Consider the following 19,262-nt stretch of genomic DNA (forward strand, 5'->3'; position numbering starts at 1 on the left):
GTCAGAAAATGGAGTGCTCGTCTAAGAGCACGAACCAGGCCCGAATTCTCGACGAGGGGCTGCTTCAAGCTCAAACCTTAAGAATCAAGAGTTGGAAGATTCATGATCCACGTCTCGTAACGAGGCACGTATATAGTCACCGGTCAAGTCAAGAATATCACGTATCGAAGTCAAAAGTCAAGAGTCAAGCCTTGTGCAGGTATAGAAGAAGGCTATAGGGCTCCCCAAGACTCACACGTGATCGAGACTGGAATGTTACGCGCGCTCGGCCTGGGACCAATCGTGAATCATGCTCACCCCCGCACCCGCTAGCCGCACATCGACGGCACACCATGGCAGTGCTGGAAGTGTCCACCACCCCTACGAAATCCCAATCCTCATTTCTTCACCCGCTTGCTCGTGCTCAATCTGATGGTGGTACTCGTGCCTCAAGCTCGCTCTCAACGGTCACATCGCATTAGCTGCTTGGAGATTCGCAGCACTCATGTTTTGTGCTGGGACGCAAACATCAACGGACAACGCGCGCGCGCGCAGGCTGTCCAATTGAAAGTGTCGTCCCCACTGTAGACTGTATGCGCTGTCTTCACAAAGAGTTGGCCAGGGAACATCAATCTAAACACCATGTCAGCGACTTTTGACCCGCCTATGGTGGGACTGGGCCAGTCAATGTCAGGCGCCCGAGGTTTCGATGGTCCGGAACAGACGGGCACCTCGACCACCTTGTCGCCTACTGATGACTCAAGCAAAGCGGGAGGCGATCTCGCCCGGGGCCGCTCAATTGCTGACGCTGTCAATGCTGGTCATCACTTTGATGGCCACAACGAATTGGCCGCCAAGCCTACCTCTGGTGACGCCCAAATCGATCTCCACCAAACGTCAGCGCAAGCGCCCGCGCGAGGCAATGCGACGCACGACGCCAAGCGAGATGGTCGCACCGAGACCGTTGATCCCCGGCTCTCTCGCTCTGGGCTGGCGTTCAAACGGTCTAGCAGCTCACCCGAGCAGCTGTACGGCGTCAAAGCTCGTGCTGCAGAACAAAGTGATCAAGAACGGGGTCTCGCAGGTTTGGCACGCGACTCGAGCCTTTCCAGACCTCGACGGGGCTCCGATCTGCTTGCCGTTCGTACACAGGCAGAGCAAGACGCTGTACACCTTCCACGAGCGCCTTGGGACCAGATAGGTGATCGAACAGATCACAAAAATCCCAGAAGCATGTTCTCAGACGTGCTTGAGACTCCTGGAACGAAGACAACCCTGGCGCAGCGATTCAGACGAGCAGTGATAGAGGATGACCTCCCTCGAGCGAAAGCTCTGGCCCTACGCGCTGTCACCATATCGAAGCTCATGCCTCAGCAGCAGGCAGCCGATACTCCCGCTCAGTTCGATCAAGACACCTCATCCGGTCAGCATCCGGAAGACAATGAGGAAGAGGAGGATGGCGATGGCGAATCGCGAGCATCGACGAGGAGGCCTAGCCGAGAGATACTGCGCTCACAGCTGAATATGACCATGTCAGCAAGCAGGTCGTCTACGCATCAAGAAGGCGGTGCTGGTACCGCGGGCTCGACCGGAGTGCAAGCTGGTCTGTACCACTCGCAGCCGAGAGGCAGTACCGCGACGCTACATCCACGAACCGTCGAGCAGAGAATGTATCGGGCATCTGCTGGGGGAGCAAAGAACGGCGCAGGATATCACACAGAGTCGGCCGTGAAGCAGAGGTTTCCAGTGCCAATCAGATGGGCAGTAGAATCTTCTCGCTGCACGTATCGCGTTCCTGCGAAGGAAAGGGCTTTGGTTGCGCAGCGCAAGGCGCTAGCGGAAGCGCCTTCCAGCGGGAGAGGCTCCAAACAAAAGCCAAGCTTTGGCACTGCGCAGCATTCCGGCGAGGAAAGCCCGCAAAGGACACCTGAGCCTCTCAGCGTGCTCGCACACGATGTCAACAGCGACACAGCAATGATTGCACGAGGCACTGCATGCTTCAACATTCGGAATCTGGAAATGTCTCGCAAATCCCAAGGCGAGCACGCACCTAGTCAGGCTCTCAGTCGGCAGCCTTTGCCATCAAGCGGCCGCCGTACAAACGAGTACACTAAAGACATGACAATGAGATGTGCGCGACCCGAACTGGATGGAAGCGTGAGCAGCCTAGCTCTAGCTGTCAGATACGGAGCAGGCAAGAGCATGGTGGAGTGGCTTTTGGATTGCGGCCACGAGCGAGGAGGCTTCACTAAGGTGGGTGAAAGGCTTTAGAGTGCTTGATGGTCTGCCTATTGGACTGCGTCCGAGTCTAGCGCCTTACCTGGACCTTTTCCGTTTCGCGTTTGGCAGGACCCACGAGACAGGTCAGTGTTGCACCTAGCAGCCGCGCACAATCGTCCAGACATCATCAACGCCTGCTGCATCGCAGCAGTCGCCGAAGCTGCCAGCTCGCACCATGCTCAGAGCGCTTATGTCTTCCCGCAAAGCAGATCTCGTGCTCTGCGAAGTGGTAGCGAAGGCACGAGAAGCCTTGGAACCGGAGAGCATCACGTCATTAAGGACTTTGCCTCAACACCCGACGACGATTCGGACAGCGCGCAACGATCTTTTGCAACGCCAAGCACTTCGCCAAACGTTCCGCACCAACATCTGCGCAAGCAGCATGTTGTGGCAAAGTCTGCCGGCTCGGGTCATCAAAGTGGTCCTGCGCAATATAGCAGTCCTTCGCTAGGATATATGGAGGATTTGGATGCGGAAGACGACGACGGAGAATTCGAAGACTCACACCGAATGCCGCTTGGGCTACGAGAGCTGCTCGACTGGCAAGACGATATTGGCTGTACAGCGCTTCAAGTGGCTTGTATAAAGGGCTACGAGCACTGCGCCAGGTTGCTCTTGGATCTGGGCGCAGATCCTGATCTAGTCGACGCGCACGGGAATTCCCCGTTGCACCACGCCTCCAGCTGGGGCCACCTGATCGTCGTGCAGCTGCTCATCGAACGAGGTTGCGTCTTTGCCTCCAAGAACACTTCCGGCTTCACAGCTGGCGACTATGCGTACAACGAGCAGTGCAAAGAGGCTCTCGAAGCCTTTGGCCGAGCTCAGTACGAGGGACGTAGAATGGCGCGGAAAAGAGGCGGAGATAGATCGGGCGACACCGCTGCGCCTTCCTCACTCGGTCATGGCGGCGCTTGAGGCGGTGCGTGCCATTACATCGGGTCAGACGAGAAAAGGAGCATTTGAATCGCATTGAACGCTAAGCAGCCCAGCTTGTGCTTGGGGTGGGTATATTAAGCACCGACATCATGTAGCAGTACCAGCGCATCACAAATTGAACTTTTGAGAACTTGTTGTGTGTCCTGAGCGAGTCGTGGGCGTCTGCTTAGTGCGGGTATCTTGATATCACGAGACCCTGCTAATGCTATGCTCACCTTTATAAGGGCTGGAATAGAAGGCATCTGGATCGTTGTAGAACCTCCAGCTTTGATTCATGTCCGGATCACCGCTGTTATTCTCATCTTCGAGCCACTTGGCGTACTTGCCGGTCGGGTCTCCGTATGCAGCAGCAACAGCAGCCACGTGAGGAGCTAGTTCCGTCACGTCTTCGCCCGTCATGCCCGCGTCTAGGGTCATGGTGTAATCCACAGCTGTCTGGATGGTAGCTCCGCTTTCAGTCCTCGCGCTCCACATGTTCAGTCCCATGTTATCCGCCAGCTTTGCGTTTGTGATGAGTGCCTCCAAATTAAAGCATCGATAGTGAAAAGGTCTTGTCCGAACGGCTTCGTATGGCTGCTCGCCGTCATCTGAAATCTGCTTCATGAATGCGCCAGTGAAAAAGGTGTTGGCGGCATTTTGAGCTGATTTGAGGTCTCCCAAAAGAATGTACAGTGCAATGACCTGGTTGTAGTAGAAGGAAACATGATTGTTCGCCACCTTTGAGGCTCTTTTGCCGTCAGCAGAAGTGAGCAACCACGACAAGTAGTCGTTCGCCCAACCAGACATGCTCGATGCTGTCACGCTGTCCCAGCCCTCCGAGCCTTTGGCGCGCAGGATGATCACCGCATTGACAACCTTGATGATCATTCTCCAATCAAGAATCCCCGTATAGCCACCTTGCTGATCATCAGGTCCGCGGATGACCTGCCCATAGACGACTCTGGGATTGACACCGGTTCTGGCATCCAAGAACCAGCGCTTGATGAGTGTCGAAGCTCGCTGAGCATCCGTGGAGTCGTTAGAGAGACCGTACGCTACTCCGTTCCACAACACGCTTTGAGCCATCGATACAATGTCCTTGGTATTATTGAGCTGCTTCACATCCGGATTCACCTTTCCGTCGCGTTGCTTGTAAGGGCATGTAGTCCATGTAGCAGTGGGTGCCACGCGCGTGGTAGATGGTGTGCACTTCGAAGCTCTTGCGTTGAGGTGTTGACTGGCTGTATGGCAGCCGTCCGCCGCCGCTCGCGAGGGCGTGATTTCTCCAATCTTTCCCCTGGCCACTGCTCGGTTAGCGTCTGAATGATCTCGCGCTGCGATCTGGACCAGAGGAGTTGGTCCTGCCGGAGTGCCGTTTAAAGAGGACGCCGTGAAGGCAGTAGATGCGGCAAGGAACGAGGACTTTTCGAATTCCTCTGGTGAGCGTGCATCGTCAATGCTCGTGCTGTTCGAGTCGAGGAGAGAGTCAATCGTTCCTGCTTCCGACAGTCTCTGAAAAGATTGACCTGCATTGAGAACAGCTGGTTGCTGAAGCGCGACTGTCATGGTAGGCGAGCCCTTTCCATCTCCCGGAAGTAGGGCGATGGGAGGTGATGCAGCACGCGTGGGCGCTGGCATCTTGCCCGAGGTCGGCACAGTCACGGTATCCTTAGGAGCGTTGGGAACACCACCAAGACCCGGCAGTGGAATTGTTGCGGTGCCTGGAGCGATTGGTCCAAGCGACATATCGCCATCGCTGGTATCGTCGCTACCATCGTCATCACCATCGCTTTGCGTACCAGTTCCGCTGTTGCACCAATTGCAGTCGGGGAACCAGTACGGAGCCCAGCTGAGATAATCTTTGGCATCTTTGCTGGGAGCGCGGATGTTCTGATCTACCACGCTCCATGGCCCCTTGGCTGCGCTCCATACTGCTGCGCCTATGATGCGCTTTTCGGCCGCGCTTCCAGTCGAGGCAGAATACGATTCACCACGGGTGATGACATAGAGAGGAGATACCCAATCGTTGCCATCTCCTGTGCGGGTCAGCATCCGCCAAGAGAGCAAACAGTCGAGTCAGCAAAATGGAAGGCCTTGTGAGCATGATAGCGATATCGAAACGCACCCTTCACCACGTAGATGCAAAGCAGCAGAAGCCAAGTGATAGCTACGTGTAGCTGCATGATGTTCGCACTGATGAATCCTGTCTGCGACGGCTATCGAAGATGCCAAGCAAGCTGAGAAGGACGCTGCCTGCGTGCAGCAGGGCACTGGGTAGAGGTGGGGTAGTGTTCTGAAGAGACGATGCGGTGACAGAAAGATGCGAAGAGTTGGTGGAGCATGCGCTCAATGAGCGGAATAGCAAGCTGTGTCTGCTGCGCTTGCTATGCGTGCCGATTGTCGGATCTCAAGCATCCGCGACCTGGCGAACAGCCGGGCCATTCAGCGTCAATCACGATACGATGATGCTACCAGCGTGCGGCTCGCAGCTTCCTGGATCACAGGCTCACGCCCGGCAAGGCGCGGGCTCGCAGCGGCAAGCCCAGCCACTGCCATTCTGGGGAGTGGTCGGTCGCGCTTGCCCGACTAGAATGGCCATGGTGAGCGCCTTGGCCTCCTACCTCACATTGCTGCTTGCCGAGAGCAAGCCTGAGACTCAGCTTCACAGCTGCAGCAGTCACAAGTCACAGACTCCGGTGCCTGCTGGCGTCGGTGTCAATCTTGCATGTATGCGTAGAAGAAGACCTGGCCCAAGAAGACCCCGAGCGGTTCGCCGACTGAAATCGGATTGCTAGAGTTTGTGGTTGTGGGTGTAGGTTGGTGAGAAGCAGAGGCGCACGCACGCACGCATGACATGCAACGCTCGTTCAGCTAGCTGCTCCATGAGCGGCTGCAACGGTCGACCCGCATTGAACATCTTTGCTCGCGACGCGCACTGTGCCGTTGATGTGCCCCGAACGCTCATTCCCTCCACTCGATCGTGACTTGTGCGTGTGACCTTCGGAACCTAGCTGAAACGCAGGCGAGCGCATGTGCTACTCATCAAATTTTGGCTTTTCACGACCCACCACTCACTCTGGCCCATCTTCATTCAAGATTGCAACCCGTCCACAACTTGGCCCGACCCGCCAATTCAGTGTTCATATCGCTCACTCATCGCTAGCCGTAGATCGGTACACTCGTTCTCGAGCACGCCCAGTTGGACCTTTGATTGCAGACCGGTCGAGTAGAATAGCGAACAGCCGCTCCTTAACATCGACATCCTGCCCAAGAGACCGAGCGGATCCACGGGATCCACCTATCCGAACGTGTCTTTGCTGCATTCGTTCAGGTCAACAAATCCAACGCACCGCAATTGCCGAACCACGACGAGGCAGACATCACCTGATCCGTCATCATCAGGACCTTGCAAAGATTCCTGGCCTCCCTGCCTGCGGATGGGAAGGTGATTTGGCCTGCCGCAGCTGGGCGGGGCAAGATGGCGTGGTCCAGTGCGCTCGCTCAGTACGCTAGGACCAAGGACCTGAACACTCTACCCGAGGGCACTCTGCTGAGGAGCGATGAGCATACATTGACCATCTACGATGGATATCCCAAGGCCAAATTTCATTTCTTGGTATTGCCGCGAGTACCATTCCAGCTTCAATCGAGCGACTCGGAGGGGAGCGAGCCCAAAGACGCCTTTGAGCTTCTCAAGAAGGGACCTGCTTGTGTTCCGCCGAACCATTTGTCCAACCTCAAATCTCTGCTTTCCAGTCCGCACGCATCAAGGGTGCTCGCCGCTCTTCGAAAAGCATCCGAGGAGACTGTGCAGCTCATCAAAGAGGAACAGCCCTACACGAAGCTAACAGAGGACCAAGTAGAAGCGGGTACGACGTGGCCTGTGCATGTAGGGTTTCACGCCGTGCCGAGCATGGAGCACGTCCATCTGCACATCATCAGTTCCGATCTCATCTCTGAAAGGCTCAAGAACAAGAAGCATTACCTCTCCTTCCATCCCTCTCATGGCTTCTGGCTACCCTTGACTCGCATAGAGGAAATGGTTCGCAAAGGGCAGAAAAAGTTACCTCATGATGAACGGTATTATGAGAATCTGCTCAAGTCGACGCTGACATCGTTCTACGATGAGAGCGAGCACAGTCATATACCGAAGCTCAAAGCTCACCTCGAGACGAAGTGGATCGAAGATGTGCGGAGAAGGAGGGCCTCTGGTGAAGATGATGGTGGCAGCTCGATGGAGCTCAAGCCGTCGGAGGCTCCCCGGCGGCCCGAGGGAGCTGAGCAGCGGCACGTCTCGCACATCAACACATCAGCTCGGCGCAGCGCAAGTCCAGCGGCAAAAAGTCTCAGGTAGGGGGAGTCTTCCCTAGGCAAGTCAGACCTCCCCATTCGTGTACTTTAAACATGTTGAGCAATGGTCAGGACCAATGAACGCCGAACGCCGCGTCCATAGCATCGAGGCAACCGCCTGATATTAGGGAGACCAGATCTCAGAACAGTCGCGTGCGGTGCACGAGATTCACGTACTCATTGCAAGCATTTATTGGCGTCTACGAACACCCTTTCTCACCAAAGCTCCCTTCTAGCTTTCCTGCCCTCAACCGACAACCTCTTGTTCATCCCCCAATTTTCCTTTCGCGCCTCCTCGTGTTCCTTTCTCACCTGCCTGACCTCTTTGGGAGCCGGAGCGATGATCCTGATAAAAGTGGGAGAGCACCCGAACCTCTTTGCCAGCTGGTTGCCCGTCCACTTGATCGGATCTTCCGCTCTCAATTGCCGGATCAGGCTGATTTCATCTGCCGTGAGCGACTTGGACTCGGCCGATCGCGCTGCCTGTGCAGAGCGCGTACGAGGAGGTAAAGCTGGTGGGAGGTGTGAAGGCGCAGCGTTGGACCCGGATGCGGAAGGCAACCAAGGTCCTTCGTTCGTGCTGTCGTCCGAAATGACAGACTCGGGCGAAGAAAGCGTTGGAGGCGGTCTAACGATGAAGGTTTCGCCCGATTTGAGAGGGTGCCTCTTGGCGTGAGGGTTGTTCGCCAGAGGGTCCCGAGGTCGACGGGCAGGCATGTCTCTTGCCCTGGCTGAGCTCGTCGCAAAGCCGCGCGAAACAGTGGCTTCGCACTGCTGCGCTGCGCTCGGTCGCCCGGTAAAGGTCGACAATGATCGCGTGGTTCTGGCACTTGCCCCGTGCGGACTGGAAAATGTCCAGCCTTTAGGGCCAGCCCAAGTACCTCGAACCATGGACCCATAGTAGACGGCAGGGAAAAAGTCTTTCTTGAGGTGGTAGAAGGCCCTGCGAGGCTCTGCCTGGTCTATGCCAAACAAATTGCCGAACCTGTGCGGTAACAGATCGAATTCACATTGGAAAGTGAGCCTGGACGCAGGCTTGAAGCAGCTGTTAATGCAGCGCTGACCAGTCTTGTGACTCACGTCTCTTTGATTTGACCCCCGTACTTGAACTCCGCAAGCATCACCTTGCCGTACTCCGTCAACAAAGGGCAGCTCGTGTAGCCGTCGTACGTTGCCAAAGCGGCATCGCCCCCCTTCATGGCGCCGACAAGATTAGCAACGAGCACAGGAGCTTGGGCAGTGATTGCCGCAGCAGTCTTGGAAGTGGGCAAGCTGCTTGCATCACCTGCGCTCCAGATGTTTGGGAAGCGCGTATGCCTGGTAGTAGCTGCATCCACCTCGACGAAGCCGGCCTGGTCTGCCAAGGGCGACTTGGCAACTACATCCAACGGTCCTTGCGGAGGGGTGGCGTGCAGCAAGTCGAAATCGAGCGTGACTGATCTCGGAGGCTCGCCTTCCTTGGATGGCACGCTAAAGCTAGCCTTGTTGCTGGAGTGCACTTCTAGAAGATTGTGTTGCGCCAGCATCTCGATGTTGCGTGACTCTCGAATCTCGTTGAGCGCTGCAGCGTACTTTGGGACAGCAAATATGACCGGATTGCCGGTCGCAAAAGACACTTTGATAGCAGAGGTGCCCGTGTCGGATCTGAGACCAGCCTTGCGCCAGTAGTCTTCTGCAAGCCACATTGCCTTCTGAGGAGCACCAGGACATTTGACCACCCCGAGTGGCTGCGTGAATATAGCGTTACCGCTTCGCAAGGATTGGATAGCTGGGAAGACGTTGGAAACAGATTCCTGAGTGTAGGTTCTCACGAAGGTCAGCAAGGGAATCTATCTTTTAGACGCGGGACTGGACGCGAACCCACAAAGCTGTAGTTTGAAACCACCCTCCCGCTCTTTTCTTCTAGCGCTTCGCGCAGACCTCTGACTTTCTCCCACTTGCAATCCACACCCGGGCATACGACCAGGTTCTCGTACGCGACCTCGATGCCATCCTCCAATACGACCCTATTCTGACTAGGTTTAAACTCCACTACATTCCTGGCGTACCTTGTCGCTCCTGTGTCGTCCAAGAGCTCAGGCAGAGGACGCCTCAGTTCCTCTTTGGTCTTGAGACCTGCACCAACCAATGTCCATCCAGGTTGGTAGTGGTGCCAAGCAGAACCGTCGAGAAGAGCAAGGTCGCCCTGAGCGAAGAGACCAGTGCGCCAGAGTTGATGTAGGATCGTCTGACCAGCTGAGCCTCCGCCTACGATTACTACTTTGTGCGAGGGATGACCACCTGATGTAGGAGCGACAGGAGAGCGAGCTTCGCTGGCTAGACTTCGAGCGTGTTGGACGTGGTTGGGATCACGCCGATTGAGTTTGACAAAGGTATGCCTGGGGGAGAGAGAGGTGCCAATGAGGCATGACTGAGGAGACCGTACTATCGATGATGCGGCGCCCGCGCCGCTGCTGAGGCGCAGAGTCGATCGAAGAGCGCACGACATCCTCGGATGGTGCATCAAGAGCTTTTACAAGGAAGCCGTCCTGGCCTGTGGCACCATGCACTGGCGATCAGAGACCTGACACGACTTGCTAGTGAGGCTCCACAAAACAATAGTCAGTGAGTTGAGATGGGAAGGAGTCAAGGGCAAGTTCGTGCTGAACAAAAGCCATTGACGGCAAAAATTGTGTTAAAAGATCGATGGCACAAACTCACTCATCACCTCGTCACTCAAAACTCTTGACTCATACTCATCAATCACGAATGACTTTTGACTCTTGACTCATAATAACTGTAACTCCCGACTCTTGACTCACGTGACTTGTGACCCACATGTCAGGACACGTGAGCTGATGCGTGCCGCCGTGGCTTGACATACATACCTGTACACATGTAGACACTACTGCTCAAGACACACTTTGACTAGCTAGAGAGCATCACTCATCTCGCTCTTCCTTACCAATGCATCCGTTCCAGTGACATCGTGTCTTTCGCACACCACACTGATCAACTCTGACAACGACATCCACATTCAGCCTGCAGGGGAGAGTTCGCACTAGCAGTGAAGCTGTAATTGACTGCTACCTGCATCGCGCTACACGACGCTCCTCGTTTGACTAACCAACTCATTCCGGTCCTGCGACGTTCGCTTCGTGATAGACAGCTCCTCCCTCTTCCACACGTGGCTTAAGAGCGGACCACCAAGGCTGTTCGCACGTTGCGCGTCAGAACGTGAGTTCACAGACTGCACGCCAGTGTTGATACGCAAGCTGCGACGAGACATATGAGGCTTTAGTGGTTCGCCGTACTTATTCCCAGTTCCAAATTAGGCGCCACCATCAGTGCAAAAGAAAGTCTTTCCTTCAACATGCAGGAAACAAGCGGCTCAGAAGGTTCTGCAGCAAATGAGCCCATGGATGTTGATCATACAGGCGCCTCCTTATCCACAGCAGCGAGAGCGCCAGTATCACAGGGCAGTCCGCGTCAAATTGCGGCCGAGCAATGGCTCGAAGGTCTGATGTCTCGAACATCGCAGCGGCATTACGACATTTTGCTTCACCTTTGGAGTCACTGTGGCCCCGAGCACGCGGAATTCGAGCGATTCATTGCCAGCGCCGATTTCTACGTCACAGCCGTCCACTCGGAATGCGCTTTTGACCCACCCCCTGAACGCATTCGAAATCTCTTCAAAGGTCCGAGAGGAATGAGTAATCGCGGTATCATACAACGCCTGCGAAATAACATCATAAGTACTTCAGCCGGTTGGCAAAGGAGGAAAAATGACCACATATCTGACTGGGCAGGTTTTACGCGGCTCCGCATGTTGGAACTCTTGTGTCACCAACAAGATCAAAGCAACCCCGCAGTCAGGTCCCACATATATTTCAAGCAGTACAACAAACTTTCCAAGGCATTTTTCGAGACCGAATATCTAGGCACTGCAGATGATTTCTTTGTCAGGACATTGGCCGACTACGAGGCGCGCTTTACCCCGGAGAGGCTTGAAGCTGTCAGCAAAATTCCGCGAAGTGCTGATGAAGAAGGCACTAAGGTCCAATTGGAAGTCCACGGAGATACTTTGTGGCACTCGCGATCGCTCGCCATCGTTCAAAGTAGCGGCACGGGCAAGTCTCGGCTGGTGGAACGCCTCAACGGGCGCGTATCTTGTGAGCAGCAGCCCAGCGAAGTACACCTCGCATTCTCCTTATGCCTCCGTCGCGAGGATGAAGCCGCGTTCCCACTCGGAGACTGGAGGTTCTACAAGTGGCTTACAGAAGATCTTCGCCCTGTCGTATCACATTCATCTCCTCACGCGGTGGCACTCGTGTATAATATTCGTTGGATGACTCTGCTCAGAGCCATCTACCAGGCAAGTGCGACAGCTGTGTGTAGGATGGCCGGAGAACCAACGGCCGAGTCTCTTGCTAAGCATTGGAAGACCGAGTGTGGGGCCAAAATTCGCACGCTAGAAGACGACACGCGTCATGAAGCTCACGCCGACGTGCACCTATACAACGAGACCGAAAGGCTGGCGGAAGATCTATGGTCCAGCGCGCTTTCCAGTCTCTACGCTGGCAAAGCTTTCATCGATCACGAGAGATACGAGTCAGTTCATCAGCTCAACAAGAGACTTCTGCGAGAAGACGCCATGAGCTTGTACCAGTCACTGGACACAATCCACAACACTCGAGCTTGGTTTCACGTCTGTCTGGACGAAATAGCAAATATTCAACCTCCACATTTCAACCAACCTCCACCTTTCAGCAAGGACTTCGTGCCAACCAGTAAATTCTCATGGGTCGAACGTTTACGCTCTGTGTTCTGTCCCGATGATGGAGAGCTAGAGCTTCCGCCTCGCTTCTGGCTCATCATGCTTGGAACAAACGCTAGCTTTGCGGCCCTCACCCCACCTACCAAGGAGGCATCCTCGTTCCGCATTGCCAATGGCAGGTTATCACATTTTCCACCTTATATGCACACCTCCACGAACGTCTGGCTTACCGCTCATGAGGACTATAAGCGAAAAATTTTTACAGCTTCCCCTTACACGGCCAGCAGACCACATTTGCTGGCGCGTTGGGGCAGACCTCTCTGGCAGTCTGTCATGTCGTACGACAAGACAACGCCGATGCTGGCAGACCCAACCTCCAGCTTGTCAGGCGAATATCTATCGTTCGTCACTCGAAAGCTGCTCAGGGCGGGCTCAGAGCAGAACGAACTCTTCGAAATCGAGCTCACCTCAGAGCGCTGCTTCGCGCTGCTCAGTCAGCGAATCATGCTAGATGACGGCCATGACTACGGAGAATTTGGGGATCCGCACTCTCATCGGGTTGAGGCGAATAAGCAGGCATATGCATCGCTCCAGCGACAGCAAGTCGACGAGCATTTGCGCATGCTCTATGCTCTGAGCACCTCCGGAGACACTTTGGGCACGTACATAGCTTGCGAACCTCTGGTGTCACACGCGGCTGCGGTGTTCATGGCCACGCCCAGAGATCCAACGGCGTCTAAAGCGACAGTCTGGGCTCGGTGCTGGGAGCACTTTCGAGCCTTGGTTGGTAATTGCGTCGTCTATGATCAGGGAACTTACGGAGAGATCACGGCCCAGGCGCTGCTTACTGTGTGCAAGGATGCGACTCCACGGCCGTCGGCTGGAGCATCAAATCTGCCAAACCAACTCGCACGGACAGATCCTGTTCACCATTTTGTCGAGCTGCGCGCATATCTTGAGAGTCTATTCAGCACGCAGAATATAAAAGAGTCAGCAAGAACACAGGGCGCTGAGAACGCCGGCCAGGCGGCATGGGCGAACCTGCTCGAAAGTACTGGGGATGTCTGGGTCAACTTCACTCGTTTTCACCGCTTACGCCGGCTCGTCCAGACTATCAACACTGACGTGCTTTGGGACGCGTGGGTCCATATGACTGCGATCGTAGGTGCCAAGGGTCAAGCGAATTGGGACCTATTGATCCCTGTTTATTGCGGCGCTATCACCGAGCCTCTGAATCCTCTGGCATTCTCATTCATCGAAGTGCAAGTCAAAGCGCACAAGACGCCTTACACGGCGGTGATGGAACCCAGCGCAACCGCTGAATTCTTGACCTCGCTCGTGCAACCACCAATCATCCTCCTGTTGAACGTCGGTAACAGCGCTCCAAACAATGCAGAGGTTATTGTTCAGCCGCACCTTCCAAGTACACGGATTGAGACGCGCAACACGCGATCACGGAAGAGGTACTGGCAGATATCCACGCGCGGTTTGCTGCGTGTCAACCATCCAGGCTTGGACGCTCTTCTGCCTTCTTCGGCTGGCATGAACGACTTTCCCATCTCCAAGCATCCCCCGGAGGTTCTCGATGCTTGGAGTGAACAGCGTCGGCATAGGATGGAGGCTCGAAACGATCCAGAGCACGACGAGTGGCTGCGCAATCTGGTCGAAGCGGAATGTAGCGCACAAAACTCTGCGGAAACTTAAAGCGCTCGTTTACAGCAGACCTTGCCCCCTTCTTCCGTGGGCGTTCTCCCGCCTACACCACCCACACCCTCGAGAAGCTGGCTATCAGCTACAGTCATTGCGCAGATCGTCGCCTCCCAAGCTCCACTTTCACCTCTAGCCCTCGTGCCTACCCATTTCAACCTATGGTGATGGACCTCGTGCTTCAGAAGATCTCGCGCATAGAAGAAGAGACCCGACCTCCGAAGCGTTCACTCTCGCAGCTTCCTCAATTCGCAATATTGGCCCGCTAGGGCTCCTAGGGGAGGCAGTCGACGCCCTAACAATGCAAATCCAAACACGCACACTCACAAGCTGTCACTGCTGTCACGAATTCCAACATGCCTACAACATTTCGCATGTATCTGAGTTGGCGGATGCTAGAGTGGAAGGCTCTTGCCAGTCGCTTATCTTGTCATGCATTTGCTAGCCGTGGGCTGGGCCAGGATCAGGTCGAAGCATCTTGCTAATTCCCCCGACGACGTCCGGCTTGGTGTATGTTGTGTCCCTGGGCGGTCGCGTGTCGATGCTTTTTGTGGGAAATGCTTCTCAACGTCATGCAATCGCTAGCTCCTTGCGCCACACTGCCATTCGAACAACGGGGACGCCTGCTTGGACACGCGGATCATGGTACTGGTGGAGAGACAGAGAGGGGGTCCAACTCGAAGCAACGTCAATGATGGGCATTGGTCTGCAGCACTCTTTGAGATCAAGAATTCGAGGACGTCCCAGTCTTGCCAAACTTCGTTGCCCCGCTGACTCGTTCGAAAGTGCCCGGGAGTCGCGGCAGACAGGCAAGCACATCCTACCAAAATGTCGCTACAGCTGTGACACGTGCGGTCTGACTCATGACTTCTTGGAGACGCCCAGACGATCGAGTCAACGCTCGCCTTGACCTGATCGGCCCCGCTTGGCCGTCTGAGCGCAAGTAAAAGGTCCCAAACGCTAGTAGTGTGGTGCATCACCGGTACGGCTCTTTCTCTATGCCCGGCGTGCGTGGCGCAAAGTCGTGAGTGACGCGTGCCGCTACTCGCTCACCCATGCACATTCACGATTCACATCGCCCCGGCACGAAAGCCGTTCGGCGAGAGACGTGGTGGTCCCACACCTCATCAAAGCAAGCCGACACACGAGGCTTGCCACTAGTCATCTCGCTTGGGTACAGGACCCAAAGATAGCACGCCACTGTCAAATTACCTGCCCTCTTTCGGAGCTTGATCACTCTTCGGACTTCATGCCGTCGGGTCGAGGAGAAAGATGATGTCTTTCCAAACCCGGGCAGTCTGTACTAGCGACGCAGCATCTCTCTAGCGTACGGTCAATGTTGCACCTACCCATGCGCCAAAGTCCAGTCCCATCTAGACTGCTGTTGCCACCACGTACTCTCTCATTCAGGCCTGCCGCTGGGGGAGCAGCAACGCACGATTAGATGAGTGATTCAGACTCGAGCTCAGTGTCTCCGACCTCGACTCAGGATAGACTTGCACCTTGTGACGCACAGCACTTGAATCAGTGTGCTGCGACGATCCCACGTATCTGGTCCCACATGCGCTCGACCCGCCAAGGGCGTGGCTCGGTACCTCTAAGGTGCCTCTTTCCCAAGACAAGGCCCATCGCCGCATATTCAAAGAGTTCACTTTGGAGCCGCGTCTGACATGCGCGTGTCGAGCGGTTAAGACGAGGCAGAGCTTGCCACTGATGAACATCGCCCTCTTTGCTCAAAGCGAATGACCCGCATCGAGTCAATCAATGGCCCGAGTTCGCGCTCGCGTTTGGGTCTGCGCATATACAGCAGCGCCTTGCCACTCCGGCTCTGGATGCGTTGTGCGGGTGCGGGTCTGCGCTTGCACAAGCCGTATAAATGCAAACGTCTCTTCTGGAAGACCCTCATCTCACATTCTCCAACCTCCTCTCGTCGGGAAAGCACCTCAAGCTGGTCTTGAACCCATCCATCGTCCAACACTACTCGATAGGCGCCGCGCGTCTTTCTACCCTGTACCTGCTCAACACCGTTGCCAGTCGATCGAAGTTCACAGCGCTTTCGCGTCACCTCGCCTGCCTGCAAGCAAGCACGACTGTCGCACTCGCATCATGCGGCTCTCTGCTACTCTTACCGTCCTTTTACCCCTGTGAGTGATTCTGTGGCGACAAGGAAAGCCTCCAGCCTCCGCATCCAACTTTTCGATTCTAGGCTAAGTGCACCAGCTCACGCGTCCTATTGCTCAGCGTACTGCTTTCGGCGGCGTCTCCAGTCCCTGACAGAATTACCGAGGGGCCCACTGATGCTTCTGGTGATGATGTGAAGAGGCGCGATCTTGACGTCGGCGTGCCATTCCCTCGCGCTGGTGAGTCGGGTGATGTGCTCGGCGTACCAAACATGTATAGCACATGCGACGTGGGTGCACTCGATCTGACCATGGATTTCATTCGCCACATGCAGAGCATGCCTCCCAGCTACAAACGCGTTCTCCCCTGCTTGGGGCTGTTGGGCGAGGTCTGTCGACGCTCGGCTTCAAAGCGAAGTCGCAGTACGGCTGGCTCACTTCCAAAGCAACACCAGGCCTGACCAAGTCCGTTTACGTTAGCAACGCCAAGAACGCGAAGATCGACGCTGACGCGTTGAAGCTTCAGACGTCTTACCTGAAGAAGCAACGCCTCCAAAGGAACGCTTACCTTGATGCCCAGATCGGGGCGCTTCGACCCAAAGTACGTTGAGTCTGTTATAGGCTCCGCTTGCGGGTCGAGCAGCTTTCTGCGCATAGCGCTGCCAAGTCAACGCAAAGATACTTGAAGAGGCTGTGGCTGAAGGCGCAGGCGCCATGCGGTCATGGCACCGGTCCAAGTCCGCCGCTTCAGCACAAGTTTTACACCCACGTTCTTTATCCATGACTGGCTCACTCACATTGTGCACAATATCGCTGGTCGCTTGCTTGAGCTTGATTGAGACTGACCTGTGCACTCTTGGTTCGCGCGTGATTCGTCTTGCACAGTTCCTCGCAATTCGCAACCAGCTCTTGTTTCAAAGAAGTCTTCCCTCACGAAGTCAATCACGCTCGGCGATATGGCATGCGCAGACGGAGCAGACGAGCAATCTTTCGCCTCGTAGGCGCCCAAGGATCCAGGTAAGAGCTTCACATCAGTGCCGACGTCCAGGCTACCGAGTAGGCAGCAGCGGCTGAAGCGCTCAGGACCTCTGTAACCCCGCTCTCCCAACAACTTCAGGTGGTCCGGACCCGAAGCAACAATATCCTATCCAGCACCGAAATTGTTTCAATTTTGCAGAGAAGAGGCAACAAGTGTTCTACCGCCAATCCACTCGCAACGTGTCTCCCCAAGCTCAAGAAGAGGCCTCTCCATATGGCTCAAGCTGGCGACAGTCAAGTCTCACTCAGCGAGGAAGACAAGTTCTCCACCCCTCGCGCGTCTTTCGAATCCGCATCGTCGGTGTCCAGTGAGCATGCGAACACTAAAGAAATCGAGTTGCTCAGGCCGCATCCACGTAGAGACTCTGCGTTGCCATCCCCGCAGCGCGAGCCCAGAAGAGTCACCTGGAATCCAGAGATCAGATACATTCCTACAACGTCGCAACAAGACATTCGGAAGAGAGTGACCTTCCACGACGAGATAGAGTACATCCCGCAGGCCCACGAACAATCTGAAAGACGGCATTTGAACAATTTCCCTAAGCAAGGCGCTCCGTCAAGAAGCTGGACTAGCTCTTGGTTTGGCCCGTTTGGGAATCGAAAGACAGAGCAGGCGAATCTCTTGGCAAGTGAAACGAACCCTTCTACATCCTCAACAGCGAATCATCGTGTCACTGCATCTTCTAGCCACCGCACAAACGCCCCCCAGCTTCAGCTCGAGAGCGAGAGATCTCCTCAGCGCTTGGTTCGTCCGAATGCGCTCCAAAGCCACGAAGCAAATGACTCGCCAGAAATGGCCAAAGCTGTCGCGAGCCATCTAAAGAGAAAGATGCCGCACTGGATCCTTCGAAGGTCTGTGACTTCTGAGAGGCCTCACAGGGAGCGTGTCACCCATGCTCATTTCGCAAGACGAAGCAGAGCACCAACGGAAGAGATCGAGGCAGCTCTCAATGGATGGCTATCCAAAGTCAAGCAGGAGCCTGCAAGCGCCCCACGAACGGTCCACCTCTCGCAATCGGAACACGCGAGCAAAGCCACAACTTCCGCTTTGGTCAACGCGAACCGTCCCCGACCTTGGCAAAGACGCAAGCACAAGATCCTGCTGGAACATAAGTTCCATGAACCCATGAAAGTAACATATACTCTGAAGGATGCTGAAGGGCAACAAATCCATGGACACAGCGAAGGCGTCATTGAGTCCGGAAGACCTGCTGATGGCCGTGCTTTTGAGCATTTTGAAAGACGCTCAGTACAGCATGCGCGACGGCGACTAATTGTCGAAGCTGCCCGGCACGCTGCCTCCCTCCATCGTCGATCTGCAACCTTACGGCGGCCAATCATGCTGCCAATGCGTCGCTCAGGAGTTTGGCATCTCAAGCGCGAAGACTTGAAGGCGCGAGGCTTTACTGACAAAGCGCGCTCTGCTTGGAGCTCTATTTCTGATTGGGCTTCGCACGAGTGGGACAAAATGCAAGTCTACAACGGCTATAATGCGCACGCGGGAGGGCCCTTCGCGTGGGCTATCCGTGAGACTCGTCGTCCTGTAGATCTCGCCGAAGGCACGGCTATGCTCAAAGGGACTGCCAATACCCTTTCTAGAGAGGGCGCTACAAGCAGGGACTTGGAAAGCGGGCTCGCACCAAGTGGCCGCGAGATGCGCAAAACTCAAAGGGCTCTCGTGATTCCTGAGCGAAGTCCTCTCGCACCACCTCACGCGTGGCCGCATCCTTCACCCTCTTCCAGCTCTTCGGTCTCGACGCCATCGCCTCAGAGCGTCCTTCGAGATAAGGGCAAAGGACCGATGGAGATTGAGATGAAGCCTCAGAAGCCTCCGAAAGAGATGCGAAGAGTGTTTTCTGAAGGCAGCTCGTCCGTCAAGCAGGTCACGGCAGATTACTTTCCAGTCACGATGATTCACCAATCGGCGGGAGCTCGTCCTACTCGTATGGAAGGGGTGAAAACACCGGATGAAGTGAGTAGCAATGTCGCTGCGTTGCAGCCAACCAGCCATGCTGGCACTGGGGCTACAACTCTGCCTGGGCGTGGCGAGATCCGAGCAACGAGCTCTAGGACTGAATGATGGTACTGGCGCAATGCACCCAACTGTACGCAAAGGT

General features: G+C 55.3%; 6 protein-coding genes across 6 annotated transcripts; 4 read left to right on the plus strand and 2 right to left on the minus strand.

Moving 5' to 3' along the window:
• The first annotated feature begins 340 nt into the window (after nucleotides 1-340).
• On the plus strand, nucleotides 341-3,306 carry IE81DRAFT_324911 (ankyrin). The gene is made up of 2 exons (XM_025514365.1): nucleotides 341-2,232; nucleotides 2,329-3,306. The coding sequence occupies exons 1-2, from the start codon at nucleotides 622-624 to the stop codon at nucleotides 3,172-3,174; spliced, it is 2,457 nt and encodes an 818-aa protein (XP_025368249.1). The 5' UTR covers nucleotides 341-621; the 3' UTR covers nucleotides 3,175-3,306.
• IE81DRAFT_187515 (chondroitin AC/alginate lyase) lies at nucleotides 3,239-5,496 on the minus strand. Its single transcript, XM_025510754.1, has 3 exons — nucleotides 5,300-5,496; nucleotides 3,411-5,210; nucleotides 3,239-3,338 (listed from the first exon to the last, which is right to left on the minus strand). Exons 1-3 carry the CDS (start codon nucleotides 5,355-5,357, stop codon nucleotides 3,304-3,306), a joined length of 1,893 nt encoding a protein of 630 aa, XP_025368250.1. The 5' UTR covers nucleotides 5,358-5,496; the 3' UTR covers nucleotides 3,239-3,303.
• A 998-nt stretch (nucleotides 5,497-6,494) lies between these two features.
• Nucleotides 6,495-7,690, plus strand: IE81DRAFT_187534 (hypothetical protein). Its single transcript, XM_025510755.1, has one exon. The coding sequence runs from the start codon at nucleotides 6,653-6,655 to the stop codon at nucleotides 7,526-7,528; it is 876 nt and encodes a 291-aa protein (XP_025368251.1). The 5' UTR covers nucleotides 6,495-6,652; the 3' UTR covers nucleotides 7,529-7,690.
• IE81DRAFT_324914 (FAD/NAD(P)-binding domain-containing protein) lies at nucleotides 7,687-10,212 on the minus strand. Its single transcript, XM_025514366.1, has 3 exons — nucleotides 9,389-10,212; nucleotides 8,605-9,317; nucleotides 7,687-8,509 (listed from the first exon to the last, which is right to left on the minus strand). Exons 1-3 carry the CDS (start codon nucleotides 10,010-10,012, stop codon nucleotides 7,741-7,743), a joined length of 2,106 nt encoding a protein of 701 aa, XP_025368252.1. The 5' UTR covers nucleotides 10,013-10,212; the 3' UTR covers nucleotides 7,687-7,740.
• A 522-nt stretch (nucleotides 10,213-10,734) lies between these two features.
• IE81DRAFT_342292 (hypothetical protein) lies at nucleotides 10,735-14,256 on the plus strand (the record flags this gene model as incomplete). Its single annotated transcript, XM_025515687.1, has 3 exons — nucleotides 10,735-11,201; nucleotides 11,313-13,955; nucleotides 14,000-14,256. Exons 1-3 carry the CDS (start codon nucleotides 10,877-10,879, stop codon nucleotides 14,254-14,256), a joined length of 3,225 nt encoding a protein of 1,074 aa, XP_025368253.1. The 5' UTR covers nucleotides 10,735-10,876.
• Nucleotides 14,257-16,093: 1,837 nt separating this feature from the next.
• Nucleotides 16,094-19,225, plus strand: IE81DRAFT_348633 (hypothetical protein; the record flags this gene model as incomplete). The annotated part of the gene is made up of 5 exons (XM_025516282.1): nucleotides 16,094-16,131; nucleotides 16,229-16,347; nucleotides 16,443-16,708; nucleotides 16,993-17,124; nucleotides 17,225-19,225. 5 exons carry the CDS (start codon nucleotides 16,094-16,096, stop codon nucleotides 19,223-19,225), a joined length of 2,556 nt encoding a protein of 851 aa, XP_025368254.1.
• Between the last annotated feature and the right edge of the window lie 37 nt (nucleotides 19,226-19,262).

Source organism: Ceraceosorus guamensis (assembly GCF_003144195.1).
Source record: "Ceraceosorus guamensis strain MCA 4658 unplaced genomic scaffold IE81scaffold_49, whole genome shotgun sequence".
NCBI classification, from domain to species: Eukaryota; Fungi; Basidiomycota; class Exobasidiomycetes; order Ceraceosorales; family Ceraceosoraceae; genus Ceraceosorus; species Ceraceosorus guamensis.

What these genes read in the sequence shown, in the direction of transcription:
- IE81DRAFT_324914 (XM_025514366.1), bottom strand. Translation starts at nt 10,012, where the DNA reads ATGTCGTGCGCTCTTCGATCGACTCTGCGCCTCAGCAGCGGCGCGGGC. An exon ending in TGGTTTCAAACTACAGCTTT is followed by an intron (nt 9,318 to 9,388) that starts GTGGGTTCGCGT and finishes ACCTACACTCAG; the next exon opens with GAATCTGTTTCCAACGTCTT. An exon ending in GGGGGTCAAATCAAAGAGAC is followed by an intron (nt 8,510 to 8,604) that starts GTGAGTCACAAG and finishes GTTACCGCACAG; the next exon opens with GTTCGGCAATTTGTTTGGCA.
- IE81DRAFT_324911 (XM_025514365.1), top strand. Translation starts at nt 622, where the DNA reads ATGTCAGCGACTTTTGACCCGCCTATGGTGGGACTGGGCCAGTCAATG. An exon ending in AGCGAGGAGGCTTCACTAAG is followed by an intron (nt 2,233 to 2,328) that starts GTGGGTGAAAGG and finishes CGCGTTTGGCAG; the next exon opens with GACCCACGAGACAGGTCAGT.
- IE81DRAFT_187515 (XM_025510754.1), bottom strand. Translation starts at nt 5,357, where the DNA reads ATGCAGCTACACGTAGCTATCACTTGGCTTCTGCTGCTTTGCATCTAC. An exon ending in TTGCATCTACGTGGTGAAGG is followed by an intron (nt 5,211 to 5,299) that starts GTGCGTTTCGAT and finishes TGACCCGCACAG; the next exon opens with GAGATGGCAACGATTGGGTA. An exon ending in CTATTCCAGCCCTTATAAAG is followed by an intron (nt 3,339 to 3,410) that starts GTGAGCATAGCA and finishes CGACTCGCTCAG; the next exon opens with GACACACAACAAGTTCTCAA.
- IE81DRAFT_187534 (XM_025510755.1), top strand. Translation starts at nt 6,653, where the DNA reads ATGGCGTGGTCCAGTGCGCTCGCTCAGTACGCTAGGACCAAGGACCTG.